The 24,607-nt window shown below is 44.6% G+C and overlaps 2 protein-coding genes across 2 annotated transcripts; one reads left to right on the top strand and one right to left on the bottom strand.

Annotated features, from left to right (window-relative positions):
- Positions 1 to 1,099: 1,099 nt before the first annotated feature.
- Positions 1,100 to 19,083, bottom strand: znfx1 (zinc finger, NFX1-type containing 1). The gene is made up of 19 exons (XM_088308326.1): positions 19,004 to 19,083; positions 15,012 to 15,089; positions 13,429 to 14,393; positions 13,143 to 13,362; positions 12,620 to 12,969; positions 11,600 to 11,779; positions 11,422 to 11,528; positions 10,462 to 10,694; positions 10,227 to 10,358; positions 9,513 to 9,655; positions 8,977 to 9,120; positions 8,424 to 8,529; positions 7,955 to 8,187; positions 7,725 to 7,864; positions 7,035 to 7,167; positions 6,605 to 6,772; positions 5,529 to 5,639; positions 5,344 to 5,439; positions 1,100 to 4,168 (listed from the first exon to the last, which is right to left on the bottom strand). Exons 2-19 carry the CDS (start codon positions 15,037 to 15,039, stop codon positions 1,718 to 1,720), a joined length of 5,940 nt encoding a protein of 1,979 aa, XP_088164452.1. The 5' UTR covers positions 15,040 to 15,089; positions 19,004 to 19,083; the 3' UTR covers positions 1,100 to 1,717.
- Positions 18,015 to 24,482, top strand: tbc1d20 (TBC1 domain family, member 20). The gene is made up of 8 exons (XM_088308327.1): positions 18,015 to 18,432; positions 20,019 to 20,195; positions 20,784 to 20,864; positions 20,943 to 21,129; positions 21,278 to 21,379; positions 21,617 to 21,758; positions 21,975 to 22,153; positions 22,393 to 24,482. The coding sequence occupies exons 1-8, from the start codon at positions 18,375 to 18,377 to the stop codon at positions 22,646 to 22,648; spliced, it is 1,182 nt and encodes a 393-aa protein (XP_088164453.1). The 5' UTR covers positions 18,015 to 18,374; the 3' UTR covers positions 22,649 to 24,482.
- Positions 24,483 to 24,607: the final 125 nt, after the last annotated feature.

The raw sequence follows: 24,607 nt of genomic DNA, 5'->3' as shown, positions 1-24,607 counted from the left end.
AACATCCATCATGAGGCAAAGTGGGAAGAAAAAAGGAAAAAAATGCAACTCGATGAGGAAGCGCGGATATTTCAGCATTGTTAATTTTGCTTTGTAGATGATCATTTTAAAGCGTTTTGCTAACTCTACTCAGTGTTTAGAAAATAGCAATCTGAGGGGGGGGGGTCCTTTTATGGCCCGGAGGCCACAATTTCCATGAGTTCCGAAAACAATTTGAAATGTGACTCGTCAGACCACAGCACATTTTTTTCCACTTTTCTGCGAGTCCTCCCAGAAGAGCTCAGGCCCAGAGAAGCGGTTGTTGCCTGGTCGACTTTTAACTTTCATCTTGAGATGTAGCTCTAAATTCACAGAATAAAGCTGCCCATTTTTAATGAAGAGCCACCTGAGGTCAGATTTGTCCAGATTCTCAGAATCTTTTGATATTGTCGACTATTAAAAAAAAAAAAACCAAAACCCTAAATAGATGGCAATTTAAAGGGACACATGATTGATGTTAACGTTGGCACTTCTATAATAGGTTTGCATGTAAAAATGACATCAGCACTAAAATGCTTCCTCTAAAAGACTGTAGTGATTTACGGGCTTTTTTTTGGTGATGAGATTTATGACAAATTGGCATGACCCGTGTTGGAGCTCGGCTTGTTATTTTTTTTACGGTTTCTGTGTCTACATCACAGCGGGCAGGCGAGCGATGTAATATTGCTCAAATAGTCAGTTGTGTTGTCTAAAATGGCGACCGATCGCTTGTCCACTTCAACCTGTAAAAGTGTTCTGCGCAATACTTTTTTATTGACATCAAACGTGAGCTCATGTGATCACCGCCACAAAATCAAAAATTGCGTGCCGATCGATTGTCCACTTCCACAGGCTGAAGCGGACAAGAGCAAGAATGCGCGCACGAACCCCCACCTGGTTCTATTTTTGGACATTGAACAATGTCGCGTCCACTCTCGGGAGACGCAGCGGGCGGACATGTATCTTGAAATATTTTTTTGCCACTGACCGTTGCGTGAAAATCGGCTCACTTTTTTTTTGCGTTTTGTCATGTGATTTGCTTTCTGCAATTTTGCAATATTTACTAAAGAATTCACCCATTGACCTCTTTGGTTTCCTTTTATTTGCTTTATTTGCTCAACATGCAGCCGGTCATATTGACCCATCAACATTTTCGGTGTGGCAAAGCAACGATCACAAATGTGTTTTTAAGTGGTTGCAACAGTACATTAAAAGCAACACGGTAGCACTTGAATTTTCTGCTATTTACGGTACGATGAAATGAAGTAAAACCAAATACGTCGGAAGATTCGTGTAGACGTCCGACAGGCCGACAAGGCTCCGCCGTAGAGATCGGTTTGGTAAAACCTCTCGAGACGCAAACGGTCTGGACCATTGGTGGAAGTTAATACTTGATGAGCAAGCAAAGGTTCGCTGCACAATAAAAAACAAAATCTGATAAATGTATTAAGAACATCAGCGTATATACTCGAAACATGAACACTGAGATGACTTCTGCCATTTGGTGGAATTTTCTGAACCCATCCTTGGAGTTTCTAAATGTTGATATGTTGCACTCAGGCTGAAAATCATTTTGACCGACATTCATTTTTGGGTCATCAATATAGAGATCAGTTTTGTGTGGAATATTCAGTGTCTCCGAACGCCCACGAATTGCCCAAAAACAGGTTGAGTCGATGAATGGAACTGGCGTGTCAATCTAGTCGAGCTGAAGATTTTCGAAGTTAAGGAGGTTGTTGGCTTCGGACCAAGCAGGGTGTTGCGCCCCATCCATGACCGTGGCGACGGTGTTGCCGCTCGCCAGCCGATGGCTGCCTCCGCCGATGGTGGCGTCGCAATCGGGGCAGCCTCGAGACTCCATCGCCCCGCCGCACTCGGTAATGACGTAGATGTGGCCGTTGGGGCACTTATACCAGTGGCCGGAGCGCATATTCATGGCCGAAACGATCATCTTCCTCTCATCGTCGGTGATCCCCAAACCGGGGACGTGCAACTTTCGCTTCATCGTCTCCAAGGCCTCGTACCCTCTTTGTTGGTCCTGCTCGGTGAACTGGCCGAGCTTTTCCAAGGCCTCTTGCACAATTTTTATGCTTCTAATATCAATATCGTTACTTTTCCCAAGTTTCATGGCCGCGTTAGAAAGGTTGATGAACTCCGCCCATTGCGTGAGCCTCAGCAGCTCTCTTTGCAAATCAAAGAGCTGCTGCCGAGAACATTTCCTGTGCAAGCCATCGACCCACGAGATGAAGTTGTCAGAAGTCTTCCAGAACTTGGTGACTTCAGCAAGTGTTTGGTCTTTTACGATCTTCTGTAGTTTCTGAATCCTTGTCAGGAAGTTCAGCTTGTTTTCCAGCACCCAAATATCGTTTGCCGAGATGTGTTTGCTCGTCAGGATCCGCTTCATATCCATGTGTTGCTCCTTCCGAAGCATGCCATCGTCAAAAAGCGTCTGTAACTGAATCTCGAGCTCCACGCTGCGATTTTTCATTTCCGCTTGATCCCCGTTTATCTTTTCCTTCACCAACTCGATCACCTTCAGACTTCTGTTGATGTGCGTTCCATAGCGTAGGTTCTTGCGGATCGGCGTTCGACACTTTGGACATTCCTTCAGCTTTATGGCCACCTGCTCTTCGTTGCTCGCCTGCTGCTCGTCACCCATGGCCATGTATATGTCCATGGACTCGTGTTCAATGATGTGGCCGCAGTCTTCCAGCTGGATGAAGCGAGCCTCGGGGTCATCCTCCATGCCAAAGAAAATTTCCGTCACTTCGTCCTCATGACAGACGCGACACTTGCTCGGACATTTGTCCCCACACAGGCCAATGCATGCGTGGCCGCAGCTCAGCGTCTGCGCGCAGGGCCGGGTACACGGCGGCCGATCGCACGGCTCGTGGCACAACTTGCTGCAGCTTTGGTGAGGGCACTGACAAGCGCAAGGCTCGTTGCACGGAACGCAGGGCTCGCCACAAGTCTTCGTGCACTTGCTGTGGACGCAGCAGTTCTCGCAAGGTTTCTGACAGGGGGGGCAGTCACGGGTGCATTGAACCGCGCACTTGTGGGAACATATGAGAAGACGGTCGCACTGATGAGCACAGGGGAAATGGAAGCGACCGTTGTAACACTTGCCGCATGTTCCGGGACAGGCGTGGCCGCATTGAAGCAGCCGTTTACACGGGGTCGCACACGGAGGCTCATCTTGGAGAGTTTGGTAGAAACAAGCACCCATCTGGCTGTGGCCGCACCTTAAGTGCAGCATGACGTCTACCGTGCACTTGCCGCACGGCAGCCCGCACCAGTTGGCGCAGCCATGTCCACATTGGAGCGTATTCTGGCAAGGCATTTTGCAAACGAAAAGGTTGGGATCCTCGTGACAGGGCACCATTTGTTTGTGCTGACACTTGGGGATGATCTTCTCCACCGACACCCGACATTCAGTCGGACATTCTGCATTGCAGGCCCGCGGACACTTGTGCCCCAAATGGCATAGAATTTTCAGACAGTCCTTGACGCACTTGTAGTCGGTGTGCTCCCGGTCGTAGGGGTGGCAGACGCTTGCGCACACGTGACCGCAGTCCAAACGGAAGTCGCAGAGTTGGGTGCAGCCTCCCTCGGGGGCCTGCTTGAAATCGTCCGCACAAGAGGCTCGGACTTGCCGTTGCGGGTGATTCTGGCAGCGCAGAGTCAAGGACTCGCCGACCTGAGCGTTCTCCTTCAAGGTGTCGAAGATGTCGCCCCACAGCTTGACCCGGCCCAGCATCAGACTGTTGCCGATGCAGTAGAGACCTTTCTTGGCCCGAGACAAGGCCACGCAAACGCGGTTGGAAATATTCAAGTAGCCCACCTTACCCTGCGTGTTGCTGCGCACCAACGACAGCAAGACAATGTCATTTTCTTCTCCTTGGTACTTGTCCACGACATGGACCTTGACGCCCGAGAATTGGCTGGCCGGCATGAGACGGCGCAGACACTGGAGCTGGGCCGTGTAGGTGGTTAGGATGGTAATCTGCTCTGGTTTGTATTCTTGAAGGAGGAGATAACGGCAAAGAGCAACGACAAACGTGGCCTCGTGAACGTTCTGATGGCTTTTGCCCTCCTCCAATTGTTTTTCCAGTTGCTTGTGCTCCACAAAGAACACATTGCTTTTCAGGCCCTGTAAAAGAGATTTGGAATACAAAGTTTATACTTGCAAAAAAGGACCAACATTTTGATCAAATATGGTTCAAATACAGAACTCAAATGCTTTTTTTACTTCCCAGAAAAGTGTTTTTTTTCCTTTTCATTGATTTTTGGTGTGTGTGTGTACACTTGTTTAAAAGAGCATCACTGATGATAAGCCAAAGAAGGGTTCGCTTTCACTGTCTATTTTGTGATTATTTTTTTTTATTATAATTTTTTTTTTTCTTACCTGACAAGTAGCACTGTTGCAAGGACGCCGTGTACAGAATTTAAAATAGGTTCATCACATTTTTTTTTAATAAATCCAACATAACGGAGCCTTGCGGAAAATATTTTTTCATTGATTCCAGTGATCACATTGCAAAAACATGCCCACGCTAACAAAGACGAGCGCTAGAGAACATAATGCATGGATGACTTCTGAGCAGTGGTGGGCGCTCAAGGCCTTCTCTGCTGGCCTCAACATAATCAAGAAAAAAAAAAAGATCATATTCTTCACATTGATGTCATATTATATCCTTGCGTTGTCTTTGTAGGTGAGAGTTTTTACCCAATCAGAATTCAGCTCGCTCGAGTTGCCGGGCAAATTTCGTAATACCAGTAGCACGCACTATTTGAAGCCTTCAGATACAATCGGGCGGGCGTCTGTTCTGTGTCTCAAGGGGTCTTTTTCCGTTGATTGACAGTTGCGATAGCCAATCCGATACAGTGAGCCTTCTCGCAGGCCTTACGCTCAAGATGATGAACACTTTTTGTGATTGGATACTCACTCGTGGGGGGGCAGCGCTATGCAGAATCAACACGCCCGAAAGTCATAACTGCAACCATTTGAAAATCTAAAATATATTTTTGCTTTTTTTAAACCACAATGCCCAAAGGAGGGATATGTGTGGATTTAATTGCAGATGCTCTTGCAAAGCCATTTTCAAGACGGACTTTTCAAGAGAAGCTAACACTCACTCAGTTGTGCCTAAGTGTGTTTCTGTATATTAGTTGTCCAGCTGTGGTGTCACAAATGAGGGGGATTGCAAGTCGGACTTCACTGAAGGCCGACATGTGAAATGCACGGCCCGCGACTGCTTCGGAGGGTTCAATGTTTGGTCATAATGCAAAAAGACGCGCGTCATGTCGAGGCAACGCAACACAAACCTTAATGTTGTCAAAGTTCAACACAGAAGGATGGTTTTCCAGCTTTTTGTAAATGTGTGGCGTCAGAAGGCGGGCGATTTCTGGCCTCATGCGATGCTGAAACGTAAGCAGGGAATAAATCAGATCTGGTTTGAAATGTAGCAAATGTTACAACGTGCGGCACACCAGTAAAAATCACTTCCAACCTGTTGGTTGAGTCGGACAAATGGAAGTCCCATGTTGACCAGCCTCTCAAACATGGACACGCCCATTTTGAAATTCCTCTCCAGGTCATACTCTGTGGAACTGGGGCGCAGCTGTGGAATTATTGATTCACGTTAAGTGTTATTGAAGGACATGTTGGGGGCGGCACGGTGGACTTATTCCGAGCACGTATGCCTTAGTCGTTCTGAGTTCAAATCTGGGGTTGGGCCTACATTCTGAAAACAGGCGTGGTAAATTGAAGACTGCAAGTTGCCGTGAAAGGTTCGAGGTCCCCTGATGGGGAACATTTCACTCAGTTCATTAACTTAATATTTTATTATGATTTTTTTTTTAATTTTAGTATTTTTTTATATTGGGCATGGGTATTTCAGGGATTAACAATCAATACGTTGTCTTTCAAGCTTGTCAGCAAAGCAGTTGAAATTTAATCAACGGTGCCATCTTCTGGTTTCTCAATTGCTGCATTACGCCATGACTGCACTTTAAAAAAAAAAAAATGCACAGAAAAAAAATGGTTTAACAAAAAATGCATATACATTGATTTCACGCATTAAATTCATATTTCACCAACATGACTGATTTCATTTTGTGCAATATTCATATGAAGTGAAACATGCATGCTCCTTGTTTTTTTTTATGTGAATATAATTTTTGAAGACTTTTTTTTCCTGTGCCCATCTGTATAAAAGACAGAATTTATAAGCATGTATGAAGAGCATTTGTTCAGCTCCATTTAACACCAAACATGGCTGAACTGCAAGATCAGGCCAAAACTCGTTTTATCCACAGAGTGCAATTCAGTTCAATTGACAAGCACACCTTTAAAAAAATAAATGAATAAATAAATAATCAAAATGATGGAAGCGATTAAAGAGCAGACTTTGAAAATGCAAGGAATTGTTAGTCTCTGAGATTTTCGATTCAGTGACCCCAATGACCACTCGCAGGCCTTTGGCACACTCTTGTGGCATCTTTGAGCATGTGCATAGAATGGAGTGCAAAAAAGGAGAAAACTCAGCAGAGGCTAACTGCGTTGGTTGGCCGTGAGGTGTCGTACCTGCTGATGGTCTCCAATGAGAACGAGGTGCTGACATGCTTGACTCAGTGCGGTGACAATGTGGGCCTCGAGAACCTCCGCCGCCTCTTCTACGATCACCAAGCGCGGGCCCAACTCCTGCAAGACCTTGCGGAACTTGGCCGCTCCCGTCGTTGTCATGCCGATGACCTGAAGGCAGCCAGAAGCAACAATGAGGACCGTTTGACTCAAGCAGTTGCCATTCCAAATTGCCCCTCGGTGTGATTGTGAGTGTGATCGGTTGTTGGTCTTTGTGTGCCCTGAGATTGGCCGGCAACCAGTCCAGGGTGTTACCCCGCCTACTTCCCGAAGATTGCCGGGATTGGCTCCAGCACTCCCGCGACCCTCGTGAGGTGAAGCAATGGATGGATGGATTTCTAGATTTCATGTGTGTGTGTGTGTGTGTGCGTACTTTGGTTTTCTTGAAGATGCAGAGAGCCTCGTTTCGTTTGATTTCAGCGTATCGGTCCGTTGCTTGCTGGTATTCCTCTTCACAGATTCGCGATGCCTCACGGATGTGAGCTCTGTAGCGGACCATCCACAACCTGCAGACGCACAACAAGGCCATTTGTGAACAGGCAACACACACAGATTAAAATATTAGACACACCTGACGTCAAACCGTCATCCTGGGTGGATGGAAATTTAGTGCGGTCAAGCGATTCAATTTTTTTTAATGAAAGAATGGCAAAAAAAAAAAAAAAGGAAAATCCGTCATTATTTGCAATTAACCACATTTTTCAACGACTATTTTTTTCGGGTGAATCTTGGAACAGATATTTACTTGAATAATATCATGGAATGGATGTAAAATTTCCAAATATGAAGAATATTTCAATTCAAAGACTGTTCTAATAGCTTTATTTGATCCTTGATTATGATCACACGCTTTCATCTTTACAGGCATTTTTCTATGAAACAATTCTCCAAACTTCGTACATTTCGCTGTGCCGACAAAGCACCACACTGGAGCCGTGTTGGTTTGCAAGGCCCAGTGGGAACTTGAGCAAGATGCTTTGTTCTGAGATGATGTGCTGAAGATCGCAAACAGCTAACCGCGCAGTTGTGCAACTACAAAGTGGGTGCGGTTCTGAAAACCGACCGGTACAGTCGCCAACGGTCGGCCATGCTGAGAGTCCAAATATCCAGGATTCTTTGTTCCTCTGCTTCACTCATCGCCGTCTTGTTGGCCAGCTCTCTTGCGACTTTGCGCTTTATCTTCTTCCTCTGTACCCGTTGAAACTGAGAGAGAAAAAAAAAAGGATGAAAGTGGGGTACACAAATTTGAATCTTTTACTTGTTGGTAATGAAAGCAATTGGGACAGAGTTTACCATCCATTCTTCCTCGGTCTGCTGCGGTTCTCTTTGGTCCTCATCAATGCTCATCACCAGCAGAGATTCCTTCATTAGCTCGAAATCCATCGCCTCCCTGTGACGTTCTTCCTCGTCATTTCTGCCGCGTTTATTTTCAATGTTGTCCTCAATGATGCGCTCGGCCTGGATCAGATCGGCCTCCTCTGCTACTTCAACGAGGTCCTCGTGCTGCATCTCCGGGACGACCTCATCTGTGTCATCACAAACGGGATTTTCAATGATGCCTTACAACTTTTTTGTCTGTTCCATTTACAGAAGCAGAGCTCTGATCTTGATATTATTTTAATGCAAGCCTGATTCTGATTGGGGAAAATCCACTTCCATGCGCTTCTTTGAGCTATTTCTCGTTGACTGCTGACTGTCACTTGCCCATCACTGACGAGATGTTCGGTCACTGTTGGTGTGAGGTGAAAACCTCGTCACTCACCGTCATCCATCCATCCGTCCTGCGTCTCCTTCTGCACCACGCCGTTGGGACTCAAACCTAACCACTCCATTATCAAACTGAACTTGCCAATCCAAATCTGGTGATCCTGCGGTAATATTGTTTTTTTCCATTTCATACATGCACACACACACACACACATACACACATACACACACACATACACACACTGATAAGTTAGCAATAATGCAAACATGGCATCTTCTGCAATGCAACAGCATTGTGCAAAATGATACAAAAATAAAATCAACATTTGGTTTGTCTCAATATTGTTTCCATATATATATCGTTTGATTAATGGTGTTTTCAATTATTACTAAAATAATCAGGATTTTTTTTTTCATAAATCGAACTGTCCTGTATGGAATACATGAAAATGAAATACAATTCTACTCCTTGCTCGGTTGCCAATAAATGGCTCCTGGGGGCTCCTTAGTGGTCATGGGACCTCAGGTGTGATCGTTGTTAATGCCTTGGGCTGGCCGCGTGTATATTGCGCAATACACAAATGCACGTGTTTTTCCAACATACTCACAAGTGCTTGGTGTAAACTGTTCCAGTGCGCTTCATTCATGAAACTTTGAAGGAAGTTCTCACGCAAGACACCAGTCAGAGAACAATGAAGTTTCTGGTTGTGCTCTTTAATCCTTCCCTCCAAACCACGCAACTCTGAGTGAATCTGTTTGACACATGAAGGCATGACTCAACGTCAGACTTGGACATTCACACATTTAATCAAGTGGATTTTGCTGAACATTTTTTGCAACACATGCTTGAGAAAGTTGCGTGCTTCTAAAATGCATGCGTTGCCACAGCCTTTAAAGTCGAACAACCTCAAATGTGGAGTTCAGCCGACATTTTCTGGGACAACGTGCCACACAAGTCAACCAATGTTACGACTTCAAACCTCATCAAGCACCACTTAGAAATTGCCAATACGGAACAATATGGTTTTGGAAACCACTCCATTATTTCCTAATGTAAAAAGCGGCTAGTGTCTTTACACTCATTTGGTCTGTTTCAGATCATTTTATTCCGCATTATAAAACATCAATTCAGTGAAAAGCTCACCTCGGATAATGCGTGATGAAGGTAAGGCGGTAGTAGCAGTCTGAACGCAGGAGCCAGCTCTTTGAGGTTGAACCTTTTCAAGAGCTCACTGTTGCTGCGGCCCCCCACTCGCACAATGCCCTTGGGCAGAAACTTTAAAATCCCTTCAATGGACAAATACATCAAATGTGATTACATGAAATAAAAGTCGATCATCGTGGATAGGGAACATTTATTTCATTCTAATTTTCCATGTTGCCATCCACGATCTGAGCCGCTTCTCCTCACGAGGGTCGCGGGGGGTGCTGGAGCCTATCCCAGCTGTCCTCGGGCAGTAAGCGGGCTATTCCCTGAACTGCTTGGCAGCCAATCACCGGCTACCTACGGCCGTCTTTGAAATGTGGGAGGAAACCGGAGCACCCAGAGAAAAGCCACACAGACACGGGGAGAACTTTCAAAGTCCACACAGGAAGGCCGGAGCCGGAATCGAACCCACGACCTCTGAATTGTGAGGCCATCGTGCAAGTCCCCCACCATGTTGCCATATAAAATTCTAATTTGACCATATGCCGAGGCTCATAAACAGGACTATGGAAGTGAAATAATGAATAAACCCAAACACTTGTGTGTTCCACATCAAAGCCCCATTTTAAAGTTTTTTTTTTTTTTTTTTTGCTCAATAAATGACCTGGTAAACCTAATTAAACACCACATTCAAATATTCTTGGAGCTTACCCTCAAGGAACTGATCCAACGCATGGTTAGTGTAACACACTACCAGCATTGGCGATTTTCTCTCTCGATAGTTCCAAAGAATTTCATTATTCAGAAGAGCCTGTGCTATCTTTAATCCCACATGGGTTTTTCCTGAACAAATTCAAACACAGGAAGAAAAAGATTATTTTTACAGCTCCAAAAAAAAAAAAACATTTCTGAATTGATAAATGTTGACGAAAGGAATTCATCTTACCAGTGCCGGGTGGTCCTTGTATGATGGCCAGCTCCTTGGTGAGAGCCAGTTGGAGGGCTCTCATTTGGGAATCATCCAAGCTCAACATCTCCATCTTGGGCCAAGCGTTTTCATCCAGGCTGTGAAAGGGTCTGAGGCCCTTCTTAGTATTAGCGATGGATGACAGGTCATAAATGTCTCTTCCTGGAAGATATGCTGGCGGGTGCACGTCTGTACGACACTCCACAATATACCTGCGAGGGTGAGACATCATGACATCATTCACCAGTTGTGTGATCAAGAGGGCACGGCTGCATCTATCAACTAGCGTGGTAAAGTACAGCTGGCTACAAAAAAGTGAATGGTAAATTCAAGGAAAGAAGGAGACAAAAAGAAATGGGTTCCCAAGACAGAGCCCTGAGGAACGCCCAGAAGTAATGAGATATTATGCACATTGATCATAAAAATGTAAAGGATAAATTGCTGAATGGAAGTGAATGATTTTTAACGAGTATGCATGCAAGAAAAACTTGAGGAGAGAAACGTAACCTTTCGAGGGACTACATCTCCGTCACTTCAGAAGTCACGTATTGGAAATCACAATTAACAAACTACAAATAAAAACCTATTACAAAATGGAAGATGACGGTTGTGTTGAACCATCAATAACGAGATCTCCATCTTAAGACCAGTCAATCTCAAATCTCGGGTAATGATTTGAATCATCGTACCTAATCAGGAATTGGGAGACCAATATCTCAAGTAACTCAGTTCCGATGAGTCCTAGGAGAGCATTAGGAGAATAATTGATGACTCAGACTACCCAGAGTCCATCTATCAAATGAATTACATTTATAAGCGCGAATTGTAAATCTTTGTTAGAGCTTGGCCAAAATGAATCAAACTCGGAATGGAAATTCATACACCAAAGCAAGGTTTTGTCTAAAACACACACACACACACACTTGCAATGTTGCCTACCTCTGAAAGGGCATGTCTTCCTCATCTTGTTCTTGCAGGCCTTCCAGAATATACCGATAGGCCTCAAAGTAGGCAGGGGTCTCTACCATCAAAAAGTTCTCATCTTTCTGAAGGATTAAATAAAATTAGGCTCACCACCGCTGGTGTGACCAGTTCTACAACCAATAAGTTCCCGTACCTCCATCCTGGCCATCTTGAATCTGCTCTCATCCGTGAACATAATGGTGACCTTTCCCTTACTAAGCTCCTTGGGGTCTCGGTCTGCCACTGTGGCGTACAGGAAGCTGTCGAATTGATCGCAAGAGAGGCAGACCAAGGAACCGTAGAGCAATCTCTTGGAGTTCTCCCAGCGCACAAACTGAAGAGGGACAGTTGAGGTTAGGGCGATTAAGCGCAGTCATGTTTCACTCACTAAAGTGTGTCATCTCATTTCAAGTCAACACGTACACGCCTCACAAACAAGTTAGGAATATGTGACCCTGGGGAACATTCTTATTTCCCGCCGTACTACAATAAAGTGTAAATGCACATCCACTCCAGTAGTTGGCAGTGGCGCTCTCATTGCCCTTTGTGCGAGTATTAACTCTAGTTTGTAGGTTTGTTTTGCAATGAAAATGCTATTATTTATAGTTGTAGCGGGGGGGGGGGACATAAAATAATCGAGAAGCACTACTGTAGTGGTAGCTGGCCGTGTTGTAAAGCGCGAGATGTCCATAAACAGCAAGAATAATTTTCGCCAAGTGTAAATGACGCAGAGTGCGAGTCATTCAGCGTCCCATCACTCCGAACGGATCATTCGCACGCAATCACGCCCACTCTCGCAAACTTCTTGACTTCAATTCAATCGCCGCTGGAAACGCTCACAACGTATTTGATGTGAACTGAGCATAAAACAATTGAATATCACTTTTGATCAATTGGTAAGTATCGTCTTGGTCTCTTGATGTGCCAAAATATGAGCAGGATTATGAAGAGAATTGTTGCATAATCATTCCAACTGAATCAAATCAGGCACTGTGATGGCGGATTCATGAATCAAACACTTTGCCATTCAGCTTCTTGTTCGAGAGCAGCAAGTTGGGCAAGAAATATCAAAACATTGAAAAGTTGGTCAAAACCTTAGAGAAGACCAAATTAAGTGCACTTCATATTTGTCCTGAAATTTCACCCAAAAGCCATTTTGCAGGTCCGAGCTAACCTGGAGTGGCTGGACATCAAACTGGATAACGTAGACAAGACCAATCCGCATGCACTTGGGCGCCCCCAATTTCACGTCAAAATACACAAAGATGTCATCAAAGCTCCGTGTCTTCATCTGCGCATTGTTTGCCTCCATGTACATCTGCCGTAACAGCTGAATCCCTTCACGGAGTCGCCGCACCAAGTCCTCCCTCAGGAGCCTGAAGTGCGTGTCCAGGTAGATGAGAGTGTTGGTGTATCGCTGTGAGGTGATGTTGGGTCGGAGGAAAGGCCTGTGCTCCTGTTCAAACTCCTCAGGCGTTGGGTAGATCGACATGGTCCTGAGAACTGGTTGCTCATCCTCTTTACCTAGGTTGGGAGAAGGGAGACTTTTAAATCATTTTCAGAACCATGACTACAAACGGGTGTCCGAAATGTAACCGACAAGACCTGCACCTCTTCTGAGCAGCAGCAAAATCACAACTCCACATTCCGAAGCACACCACGACCAATTAGAGCTACATTTCTCTTACTTGAAATACCTAAGGGGAGGAGTCCATAAGTGTCCCTGCGTGGGTGGAGAGTTCCTTCCCAAGACTTTTCCTGGGGGTGCGTGACGAGACCCTCAAGTCGTGCCACTTTTTCCACCACCTCAGCAGGTACAGCAACTCCTGCTGTCCTCAGTCTGTCCATGGAGGCTTGGAGCAGCGTCAGTATCAAGCCGACAGTTTCGGCCGAGCTTGCGGGGAAGTTGGTGAGGACCTAAAGATGGAGTACGATTGGAGAACCAGGAAACTCCTTGTTTTAGCGGCGAATGGATCTCCTTACCTGTGTAAGAATCAACATAATGTTTTCCAGGTGACGTGGATATTGTTCCCTGCGGTCTGGTTTGCACTCAGACTTCATGCCTACCAGGTAGTGGGGCAGGCTGGTGCGAAAGAAGCCCGAGTCTTTTAAGATGTTAGCCAGGCGCTGCAGGGTTACTCGATTTGAGCGAGAGCTGAAGGCTTTGCTGAGCACAAGGCAAAGGAGTTCCACAAGATCTTGCCTCATGTCGGTCTCCAGCAACACATCCGGAAGCGCTGGATGAGAGGAAAGGGTGAAAGCGATGGCATCGGGCTCCTTTTCAGAAAGCTCCAGGAGGGATTTAAAGCCCAGCCGGGGACCATGCGGTGCGCCGTTTCTGCTTGTGGAGCTCGCTCTGTTACGACTCTGAGTATCATTGGTGCCATCTCTTCTTCCATCTCCCCGATTACGATATTTCTGCCTTTCTCTGCCCCTTGGATTTCCTGTCCCACCAGTGCTTTGAGGGGAACCGTTTCTGCTTCCGGTACTCTTATTGATTCGACTCAGACTATGACCTGAGCCTTCTCTTCTTCTGTCTTCCGCCATACGTCGTCCAGTCGAGCTGGTATCTTGAGGAGCCTGAGGTGTGCCGTCTCTGCCCATCTCCGCTCCCGACGTCCCTCTGTTACAATGCTGACTGACATCAGTGCCTTGACTTCCTCCTCCTGCCGCCCAACCATATCCTTGCCTCCCTCCAAACCCACGACCTCGTCTCCCACCAGCAACTCTCCCTCTCTCAGCTCCTTTCCTTTCCCTGCCTCGGAACGCTCCTTTGCTCCACAGCCACAGATCACCTTCATCCTTCTCCTCCTTGCGTCCAAGTGCTGCACTACCTCCTCGTCTCCCATCTGCCTCCTCTCGCTGATCACCACTCATCCCACGCCTTTGACTATTGTGTGCGCCTCCATGTCTATTCCCTCTTCCTCCACCGATGCGTTGTCCGCTATCTGGGGGAATGTCACATGTGAGAAACAACGTAAAAAGAGAATATTAGTTTGGAAAAATGAAGCTTCATAAAGCGCTTGTGATCATTTCCTACTCCTCCAGATGGGACTCTTTGATTAAAGAAAATGTATTAAATTCCCATTGCACTAGCCTATATCTGCAAACCAAGAGCACCACCTAGACGCGAGAGCAGGCGTGGGCAAACTACGGCCTGGGGGCCACATGCGGCCCGTGAAAGGTTTTAACCTGGCCCGCCAAACTTGAAAAAAATTAAATGAATAAAGCTTGTTAATGTTTTATTTTCTAAATACTCTGGTGTGTCAAACACATATTTTCTTGTAAGGCTTTTGTTCATTTTCATTTAAAATTAAATGTTTTTTTTTTCTCCGATGAGGTGAGGTTACCAAAACACTCCATCCATCTGCGCCTGGTCCGGCCCGTCTGTCAAATTTTAGAACCCATTGTGGCCCACCAATCAAAGGTTTGTCCACCCCTGCTCTAGAGGATTAAACAAACATCACAAGTGCTTCATGAAACTTCATTTTTCCCCAATTGGTAGAGAATATCTAGAGCGAAACATTGTTTTTATTTCCTGTTAAAAAAAATAATAAAATTCTCACTTTTGTACTCTTTTTGTCCTCTTAACATTTCCAAGGTCTTGCTTGTACGGTTTAAGAAAGCTGCTGAGTCCTGGACTGCTACAAATGGGAAGATGAAAACACATTTGAGCGGGTTGTGCATGCAACAAAGCAATTTGTATAAAGACAAGTGTCACATGTGGAACGGGATTCCAACCCAGAAGCAGACAGGAGACAAAAGTGATGACGTTAAAGTATTTTTCTACAAAAAATTCGAAGGAAAAACAAGCAGGGATGGAATCACAACACATGGAAGAATGCTGACACCATGCAGCAGTTTCACTTTCGATTAGCACATGTGCGCCCTCTGCAGGCTGAAAGTAAGATCTGCACATACACTATAATAGAACTATTTATATAGCGCATTTCACAAAAGCGGGAGCTGTAACAGTGCTATCCATATGGTGTGTTGAGTTATATGCTCTCATTCTATTCTTTATTTTAAGGAGTGATATATTGAATAATATGCCAAAATGTCAATATGTCTTTATTTGTATTTTGTTGAATGTCATGTCATATTTATTGCAATGTTAATTATATTTTGTAACTGTCGTAAATCTCTCATGTTTTACGTGCGGACACTTAATGCCCTTTTATGGAAGTTGGCTGTGAGAAGGCTTGTTGTGTCGTGTGACAAAGAAATAAACGTTGAGACGAAAACATCCTGAAACTATCGATGTGTTATGTCGGTGCGGTGAGCAAAGAAAGAAATATGGATTACGAAGCTGCCAACTCAACATGGTGTAATATAAATTTGCAAAAAATTCGCACACAAATTAACAGACAAACAAAAGATACCAGAAAAACATCACTTGAGCGAACTGCCAAAGATGAAAGAAGCTGGATCGAACACCAGCACTGATTTGCCGATCTAATTTCAAATTACTGTCCAGTTTAAAACCAAAGTTTGAGACTTTTGGCTTTAGATAAGATGCCAACAGGGTTGAAAGGAGAAGGGCCACTGGGATGGGCAGGTAAAGGCATCTTTCCATTTTCACTTCGACTAATTCAACATCACAAACATTCACTCGAATATTCTGATTCATGTACTTGGTCGTAATATTTGTTAATCATGGCTGGGTAATATACAGCCTGATTCCCGTATCATATTATAGCTTAGGTAACATGAATATAATTGTAATTACAATTATTTTGCAAACATCACTGGGCTTAAGTTACTGAGAAGCAATAAAGTTTGTAGACTATTAACGAATTAACTAACACATAGGTGGAATTTCAAACGTTATAAAATAAAACTTACATGCTGTGTCATGCGTCCGCTTGAAGCTCTGCAACGATAAATAGCGCAAGCTCACCACTAGCACTTTTATAACCGAGCTTTGTTGCGATTTCCCCTTGACTTTCGTTTTCCTAGCTTCAGTAAAACGCGCGCGCGTACGTTCACGCGTGCACGCACACGGGCGCGCATGCGCACCCGCACTCACTCCCTCCATGAATATTAAGTGTAGGGTGAGCACCATTTAAAAGGAGCAGTGTCACAGTCATTGTCGGAGTAGAGGAACACAAACATATGGTCGCACCTGTTTATCATGGAGCATAAAGTAAAAGAACATGTCAGGTGTTTAGCTTTAAATAAAATACATCGTGCTCACCAGTCGTCGTCATGCAAATTTAGCGGGTTTTTGTTCCCTCAGATCAGAACATCACAACGGGAACGCGTTTTAATAGCAGAAAAATAGTTAACCCTTGGTTTAAATAAATAGTTATCGAAATGAGTATTTTATATAATGGAAAGTGGCGATATGTACTGTAATGTTCAAGCTCAATTCAACGAATGCTAATTATAATGGAGAAAATGGTTGGTACTCTTCCGAAAAATAAACAATAATAATAATGGTATTAATAATAATAAAGCACCAGTCTGCGGAACGTAATTTGGTACTGGCTACACAAACCAACGCATACATATTACATACACACAAAGTATTTATTTATGTATTTATTTATTCACAATAATCGTTTATTTGTTTTGGTGACCAAAATGTATCTTTTCTCACGTGCGTTGATCGACCCCGCCACCCACACGCCACGATGTCGCCATCTTCTGGTCAGTAGGAGAAATGCTATCGGTGACAATTTCTAAATCTAAAACTAAAATATGATAATATATTTGTGTCTTGTGCTATATTCCTTTTCTTTTTCGAATTAAAAATTGAAAATCAAACTGTTTCTTGACTTTTCCTTACTCGTTCCATATCTGGTCGTATTTCAATTTTGTTGTTTCGATGTTAAAATGAAAATCAAATAACCAGTCGTTTTTCTATTTTCAAAAATAGTTTTAGAACATAACAACCAACGACCAAAAGAGACACGGACCTTAATTAAGTACAAATCCGATATTGTACTTGTAAAATATTTGCTTGTAGGACTGATTTTCAGGAGTTGATAACCGCTGCAGTATGTCCAGTTAGAACACAATATTGTCCAGATGAGGAATAATCAAACCAGTTTGGTCCATGTAATCTTTAATTTGTTTCGATATGGATGTGTTTGTGTTCAGTTTCTGTAGAGCAAAAAAAAAGAAAACATGAGCGGATACAATGGAAAGCCTCATCGACACAACATTAATTGCCGTAGTCATAACCATAACAAATCAACAAAACAGCACAAGCAACATTAGCTGAAATGCCCACAAACAAATCGCGTTCCCACAAAAAATTATATTTTATGTTGAGTCACTTACATGCTAATGCACGCACACCTTGTGGTTGGATGGCTTCGGAGAGAATGACTGTACATCCCTTGTCTGTTACCTTTCGTGAGTCCTAAAATAGGTGGCTAAAAACATGCCCATCTAAAATTCAATTGTATGAACAGGCGAGCCACCAGAGGGTGCTACAACGGCATACTACAAAACAACCTGACCTTTTTAACAGTACTGTTTTCAGTAGAATCAAATGTTCTTTTCCGAGCTTGTTGTTGCAGTGTTGTTTCAATAAAGTATTTTAAAAAAATCCTCGCGCGACTACGCATGCGCGAAGCTATGTTTTCACTGTGACGTATCAATCCGCCGCCGGTCGCCCTGGCCGTCAAAACAAACATGTAACGTCACCGGTTTCATCACGCCACCAGCAGCTCAGCTGTCTCATTCACGATGGACACGTCCGGGGAGAGGTTCAAGTTGGAGGCGCCGCCGCGAAGCGAAGCATAGCGCAGCAGAGCGCCTAACAACGACCCCTGGACGGCCCGTGCTAGCCTAATAGGCTTGCCGTGCTAACTGAGCTGATGGCAGCCGTGGAAGATTAAGTCAAGCACTTGGCCTCAAAAGTCAACGTGGACAGAGAAAGAAAAAAGAAGGGCGACACTTAAAACAAGCAGGGTAACATGAAGACATCCAGAATTGGCACCTCCTCATCACTGTTAAATGGGAACCAAAATGACGGTAAACAACCTCCACCCTTTAGATGACATTCATTTTGGGCAATGAGCATTGGTTTGGGTTTTTTATAGTTTCAATAGATTACCTGATTGCTAATTGCGCGTGTGCGGGTAGAGATGCGACCATCATTCTTAATGCTTTGATCACGAGCAAATGACCTTTGACGTCATATGTGACGCCATCGCGCACTGTCAGAAGGCATGTTAAGACTTATCATTATGGCATCAAGGGAATGATCTAACAGGTGTGGGAATTGGGGGTGTGGGGGGGGGCGTGAAAGTGATGCGCTAACATTAAACCAATACCCGTAATTGTGGGGGTCAGGGGCACGACAAAAAACTAATAAGAGGTGACAACATTTCCACAAAATTTGTGTTAAAACTCCCCGATCCTTATTACTTAAATGCACACACAAACGGACTAATTTATGAATGACGCAAAGATGGTTATGGCAAAGATCCTAAACACGGACAAATAAAGTGGCTAGACAAATTAATGAATGAGAATTATGGCAAAGAAACTAACAAGATGCACTAAACAAAAGACAGCGATACCAAAACACATGAGAACTCACAATACACAGCCAGCCAGCCAGCCAGCCTAACCAGCAGCCAAGAAGTCCTTTTCCAACAATTCCCTGGTGGCACACCTGAAACCAAACTGTCACTCCCCGCCCTGATGAGCAGGAGGCGTGGGCCGCAATCAAGGTTAAGCAGTGGGCGAGCTCCTGCACACAGGCGAACAAATTTAGCAGCCACAAAACATTAAGTTAATGATGCAAATAGAAATGCAGTAACTCCCAGCATTCACAGTCTTGCCTATTTGCATCCCGTCCCCCACGTGTCATCTATACTCAGAAAACTCACCTGTTTGCAATGTTTTTCAGAAACGCCCAAAGATGCTATCAAAGTCCATAACTTAGTATGTTGACGTTGTATATCACGACTGAGCGACACTTTCTATGTTCGGTAGGAACTGGTTTGTCTGTAGAAGTTACACAAAGTCTCCATAACAACTCCAAGCGCATTTCAAGTGCGTTGTTTTTTTTTCTAAACTAATCTGTAAAATATTTTATTTTTGAAGGGTGATAACCCTAACCCTAATATAAGCATATCTAAACATTTTGTTTTGTTTTGTCTTTACTGGTTGTGTCAGGACTCAGTCCCTAAAGCCCCAGCAATGAGTCCGTTCCTGTGCCGCAAAAAATTAGACAAGCACTCCTAATATGGTATCAAATATAAACTGCTTTCTCACCCTCATTCATCTTCAGTGACGCACGAAAAGGCGCCATACAACCCACTTTTGTATCTTCCGTTGTACATTTTCAATTAGTCCTTTTTTCGGGAGCCACGTTGCACCGGGCAGCCTTGTTATCATGCTTTTGCAAACAGGCATGGTGACAGTTATTGATATTGGAACACAAATGGTGGCAGAACAGTTGATATTCTCACGCATAAATTCTTTATCTTCTGCGTAGAATTACTAACAGTGCTGCAGCTAAAGGACCTCAGATTAGCATCCTAGTTCAAAAGGCCTTTTGGAATTGAAAAGGGTGCCAGTGTGGGTGATCGAACGGCGTGTTTTATCAGACCGGCGGCAGAGGAAGATGGCCGACATTGCTCAGGCCTTGCGGGCGAGTCCGGCGGACGTGGCGGCCCTCAGGAGGATGGCCATCAGCGAGGGTGGCCTGCTGACGGACGAGTTACGCTGTCAGGTGTGGCCCCGACTTCTCAACGTCCCGCCCAACATCTTGGAGCAAGAGCCTGGTATGTCCGCAATTAGAATTTAATTTACTGTACTGCAAACCTCAGCTAACAAACAAGAAATGTCACTGAAGCCCCCGTTTGAAAGCGCTTTGATGGTACCATGACATCTCAGGGCGAGTATAAAACCCTGATTAGGTGCGTTATTTGAACCAGAAAATAATTGAAGTTGGTGAATTTTCTCAATTGTAAAAATGATAGGCTTCACTGTACCATACAGTCAACCCCTCTTATTGCGGGGCTACGTTACACTTCTGCTTGTTCGTGTGAGATTAATAAAATAAATATGCTGCTGACTTGGTTTGGCCCATTTTCTTTGCCAACAATAATTTGAGACACAAGCTCTGTATGGTGACAGTTAAACTCAACAAGCCGCAGTTTGGCAGATGGGAAACAATTGTTTGAAAACAAGGCATCAAGCTGTTTGCTGCCATTCCCAGATAAGAGTTACTAACAAACTAAACATTAAACATAATGCACTAGCACTACCCAGTCAGAGCTGGGCAACAATGCAGAGTCGTCAACAACAATCAAACAACTGCAACTTGCCAACACACACGGTAGCAGCTCACGCTCACACTTTCCGTGCAGAGACGGTGGAGCGGGACAACAACAAGGACTACAACCAGGTGCTACTGGACGTTCAGCGCTCACTACGAAGGTTCCCTCCTGGCGAGTAGCCCCAAAACACAAATCCCTCGGCGATGTTGGCGAACGGTTAACCGGGATGGCGGTTGCGTACGTGTGCAGGTATGCCAGATGAGCAGCGGGAGGGCCTCCAGGAGGAGCTCATTGACATCATCCTGCGCGTCCTCAAGCGGAATCCTCAGTTGCACTACTACCAAGGTTACCACGATATCGTCGTCACCTTCCTCCTGGTGGTGGGCGAGCGCTTGGCGACGGCCCTCGTGGAAAAGCTCTCCACGCATCACCTCAGGTGGCGCGGCAACTCAGTATTTTTGGGATGATTACCGAACAAAAAATTCCAGAATTTAACAAACATTATTATAAAAGCAATGGCAACTGTTCCGCAATATTAGATGATGATTTTTTTTTAAGGTGTTCTCCTTTGTGCTCTTGGCCAGGGACTTCATGGACCCCACCATGGACAACACCAAACACATCCTCAACTACCTGATGCCCATCATCGAGAGGGTCAACCCCGAGGTGCATGATTTCATGCAAGAGTAAGTGGCATCTTTTACTTTGCAAACTTTTAAACACCCAAATTCTCCACACAGGAGGCGTGCAGTTTGGGACATTTGTGATTAAACACGTGCCCGCTGCATGCGCCACATACACAGATCTGCACACCAAACTGAGCAAGTGTAATTCCGTGACTCTGTGGGGTTTTTTTTTAACATTGTCACTTTGTAGTCAAAAAACAACACTTAAAAAAAAATGCACATTGTTGCGCTTACCAGGGCGGAGGTTGGCACCGTCTTTGCTCTCAGCTGGCTGATCACCTGGTTCGGCCACGTGCTGTCCGACTTCCGCCACGTGGTGCGGTTGTACGACTTCTTCCTCGCCTGCCATCCGCTGATGCCCATCTACTTCGCAGCCGTGGTGAGTCCCTTTCGCCGACGTACCTAATAAACTCCTCCGATATTTTCTTAAACCTGCATTTGGAGAGATGGAAATTTCATGCTGTAATTGCTCAAGTAATTACTTAAGGGATTTGCTTTTGGTAGTGGCAAAAGTATCCAACACATTCATGTTCAAACCATTATATTGGGAAATACCTGAAAGTGGTTTGAAAGCGAACCTGCGTGTGCGCTACAGATTGTGCTTTACAGGGAGGAGGAGGTGCTGGAGTGCGAATGCGACATGGCGATGGTGCATCACCTGCTTTCGCAGATTCCTCAGGATCTGCCCTACGAGGCCCTCATCAGCCGAGCGGGGGACCTTTTTGTCCAGTTTCCTCCGTCCGAATTGGCCAGAGAGGCTGCCTGGCACGACTGGTACGTCGCCGTCTCCCATTGTCTCGTGGACCCCCTCTCGTGCATCGACTTTTTCAGCATGATGTCACCTGTACAATCGGGTCCAGAAATATTCACTTTTCCAAGTAGAACTTAACAGTTGAAGTGCTTCCTATTTTTTAAGCGACCGAAAGGTAATTATGAACTGAGTGTTGCCGCAGCGATATCGCCATTAAACGAAGGAGGCGGGTCTAATATTGTAACCAATTTCTTCTCCCTAGCATGGCGACCACCACTTTTAAGGACTTTGACTTGGCCTCCACGCAGCAGCGGCCCGACTCGGTGCTCCGTCACCGGCGGAAGCAACTCCAGCTGCAGCAGGAGGCGCTGGAGCGCTCGGCGGTGGCCCAGCCGTCCGTGACGCGCCGCTTCGTTCGCTTGGCAGTGATGGGCCTGACGGTGGCTTTAGGGGCGGCGGCGCTCGCTGTTGTCAACACTGCCTTGGATTGGGCCCCCAAGCTGGACCTCTTTCCGTGAACCTCCTCTGAACACCTCCCCACCACCACCCACAAATGAAAGCCCTATTTAAGAATATTGTTCCATCCTGCTAATCGAGGGCTAAAGGGACCGTTTCCAGCCACGAGTCGCGGAGATTTGCAAGCAATTGACGGTCCCCTTGTATATAGGCCACAAGATGGCGGCAAAGCACAATTTTTGTGGGATTGAAACACCTCGAGTTCCTTGGCCACAAGATGGCGGCACAGTACTATGGTTGTCAAAATGAAACTTGTGAACTCGCTTCAACGTAGTTCCTTGGCACCAGGATGGCGGCAAAGCACTACGTTGATCAAACTGAAACTTCTTGACACCAAAGAAATACTGTATTTGCTTACCCCCAAGGCATCCAATCCAGCCCAGGGTAAATGTTGCTCCTCCCAGACTGACATACAAGTTTGCCATCACTTAAGCATACTTCCTTGACACCAATTACTCAACTCTTCCATTTAAATGGGGCTTTGGCATCATCTTGTGGCTTCTTAAGGTGTTTTAGAGCACAAAAAAAGTACATGTTAGTTTTCAGGGGATAGGGTCCACAGGAAAGTTTTTTTTTTCCTGTGGAGCCTATTGGATACATTAGTTTGTGAATAGTAAAGCGCAAATATGCGAGGCGAACTGTACACCAGAACTGAGGATTTCTTCTCTACTTGTTATTGAGGGTTAGGAGGACTGAGTTATTTTCATGGAAATGTATATTTGTGGCCTTTGCTGCCAATTAGACACACGGAGTGTGACTTATTTACATTGATAAGGTATTTGATATCAAGACAAAGACCAAATGAAGGATTGTTCAAAACCTCTTCTAGTCACCAATTTCTTTGAATAATCGAAAGAAATGGCACTCAGCTGCATTGTTTCACTCAAATGGCTTAACCGTCTGCCTCTTCTTTCCAGCTGTACTCGCCGCATTCCTCAACTATTGGTTACTTGGTCATTTGCTTCTAACCAGCCGAGGTGGTTTTGTTAAAAGCAGGACAGATTTTCGTGCCACGGGCAACACCTAACAAAGACAAAACCTCAAATAAGAAGAAAATGACTTGGTCCAGCATGTTAAAACTAATCTCCGGTTTGGCTTTTTCTTTGGTCTAAGGCAGCGGTTCATGAAAAATACACAAATATTTTCCATTACCATGAAAGGTTCAATAAAAAAAGTGTCCCTTGATAAATGTTAAATACAACACTCTTTTGGAAAAGACATGCAAATGTATTGAACTTTAAAGTTCAAAACATCTGAAAGAGGCTATAATTTTCTTATACCACTAGAGGGCGATGCGAACCATTTGGAGAACTGATGGAGGGCATCTGACGTGTTAGCATGTCAAAGCTCTTCAAATGTTTTCTTGTGTTTGTGTGAAGCACTTTTGTCACCACTGCTGGAAGGAGTGCACTTTTTTTTCTCGCCTACAAACAAACTGGTGCTGAACTTCACTAGTTTTCTTTTTTTTTTCATTTTCCACCAGGCAGTGCAAAGTTGGACTGTACTTGTCATCGATGGGGCTTGAGCGAATATGAGTAGCTTTTGGAATCCAAGTTTTCTTATTAACGTCTTTGCTTCAAAACACTGGACAGACGACTAACTGAAAATATTATTTTAAGAGGAATTATTTGTCACAATGGTGTTTGCTGTTCATGTTGCACTAGATTTTTGTGCGTTTTTTTCCTTTTGTTTTAACAAATATAACCTACTTCTGTAAAGTTGTATTGTACAAGAGAATGCTAATAAACTATTGAAAGGGGACACATTTAACATTTTCTTCAGAATTCCCAGTTCCCAAACGTCCCAAAAGCATTTCACAAACACGAACAAGAATAATGACCAAAGTAATGTTAGTTCATATGCTGCTCTGTGTGCATGTGGGGCAAAGAAAACATCGATCATAAGTACATGCGTCAGAAGTGCAGAACAGACTGCTTGCAGTTTCAGATATTGGACCGATG

The sequence above is a fragment of the Idiotropiscis lumnitzeri genome, chromosome 11 (genome assembly GCF_059441095.1).
Source record: "Idiotropiscis lumnitzeri isolate Australia: NSW breed Sydney's pygmy pipehorse chromosome 11, RoL_Ilum_1.0, whole genome shotgun sequence".
Classification (NCBI taxonomy): Eukaryota; Metazoa; Chordata; class Actinopteri; order Syngnathiformes; family Syngnathidae; genus Idiotropiscis; species Idiotropiscis lumnitzeri.
This window is presented reverse-complemented; position numbering and strand designations above follow the sequence as displayed.

Coding starts and splice junctions, on each gene's coding strand:
- znfx1 (XM_088308326.1), bottom strand. CDS start 15,039: ATGTTAAGAGGACAAAAAGAGTACAAAA. Junction 13,363..13,428: donor TTATGTTGATTCTTACACAG/GTAAGGAGATCC, acceptor CTCCATCTTTAG/GTCCTCACCAACTTCCCCGC. Junction 5,640..6,604: donor TCATTGGAGACCATCAGCAG/GTACGACACCTC, acceptor ATAATTCCACAG/CTGCGCCCCAGTTCCACAGA.
- tbc1d20 (XM_088308327.1), top strand. CDS start 18,375: ATGAAGACATCCAGAATTGGCACCTCCTCATCACTGTTAAATGGGAAC. Junction 18,433..20,018: donor AAATGGGAACCAAAATGACG/GTAAACAACCTC, acceptor GTGTTTTATCAG/ACCGGCGGCAGAGGAAGATG. Junction 20,196..20,783: donor CATCTTGGAGCAAGAGCCTG/GTATGTCCGCAA, acceptor CTTTCCGTGCAG/AGACGGTGGAGCGGGACAAC.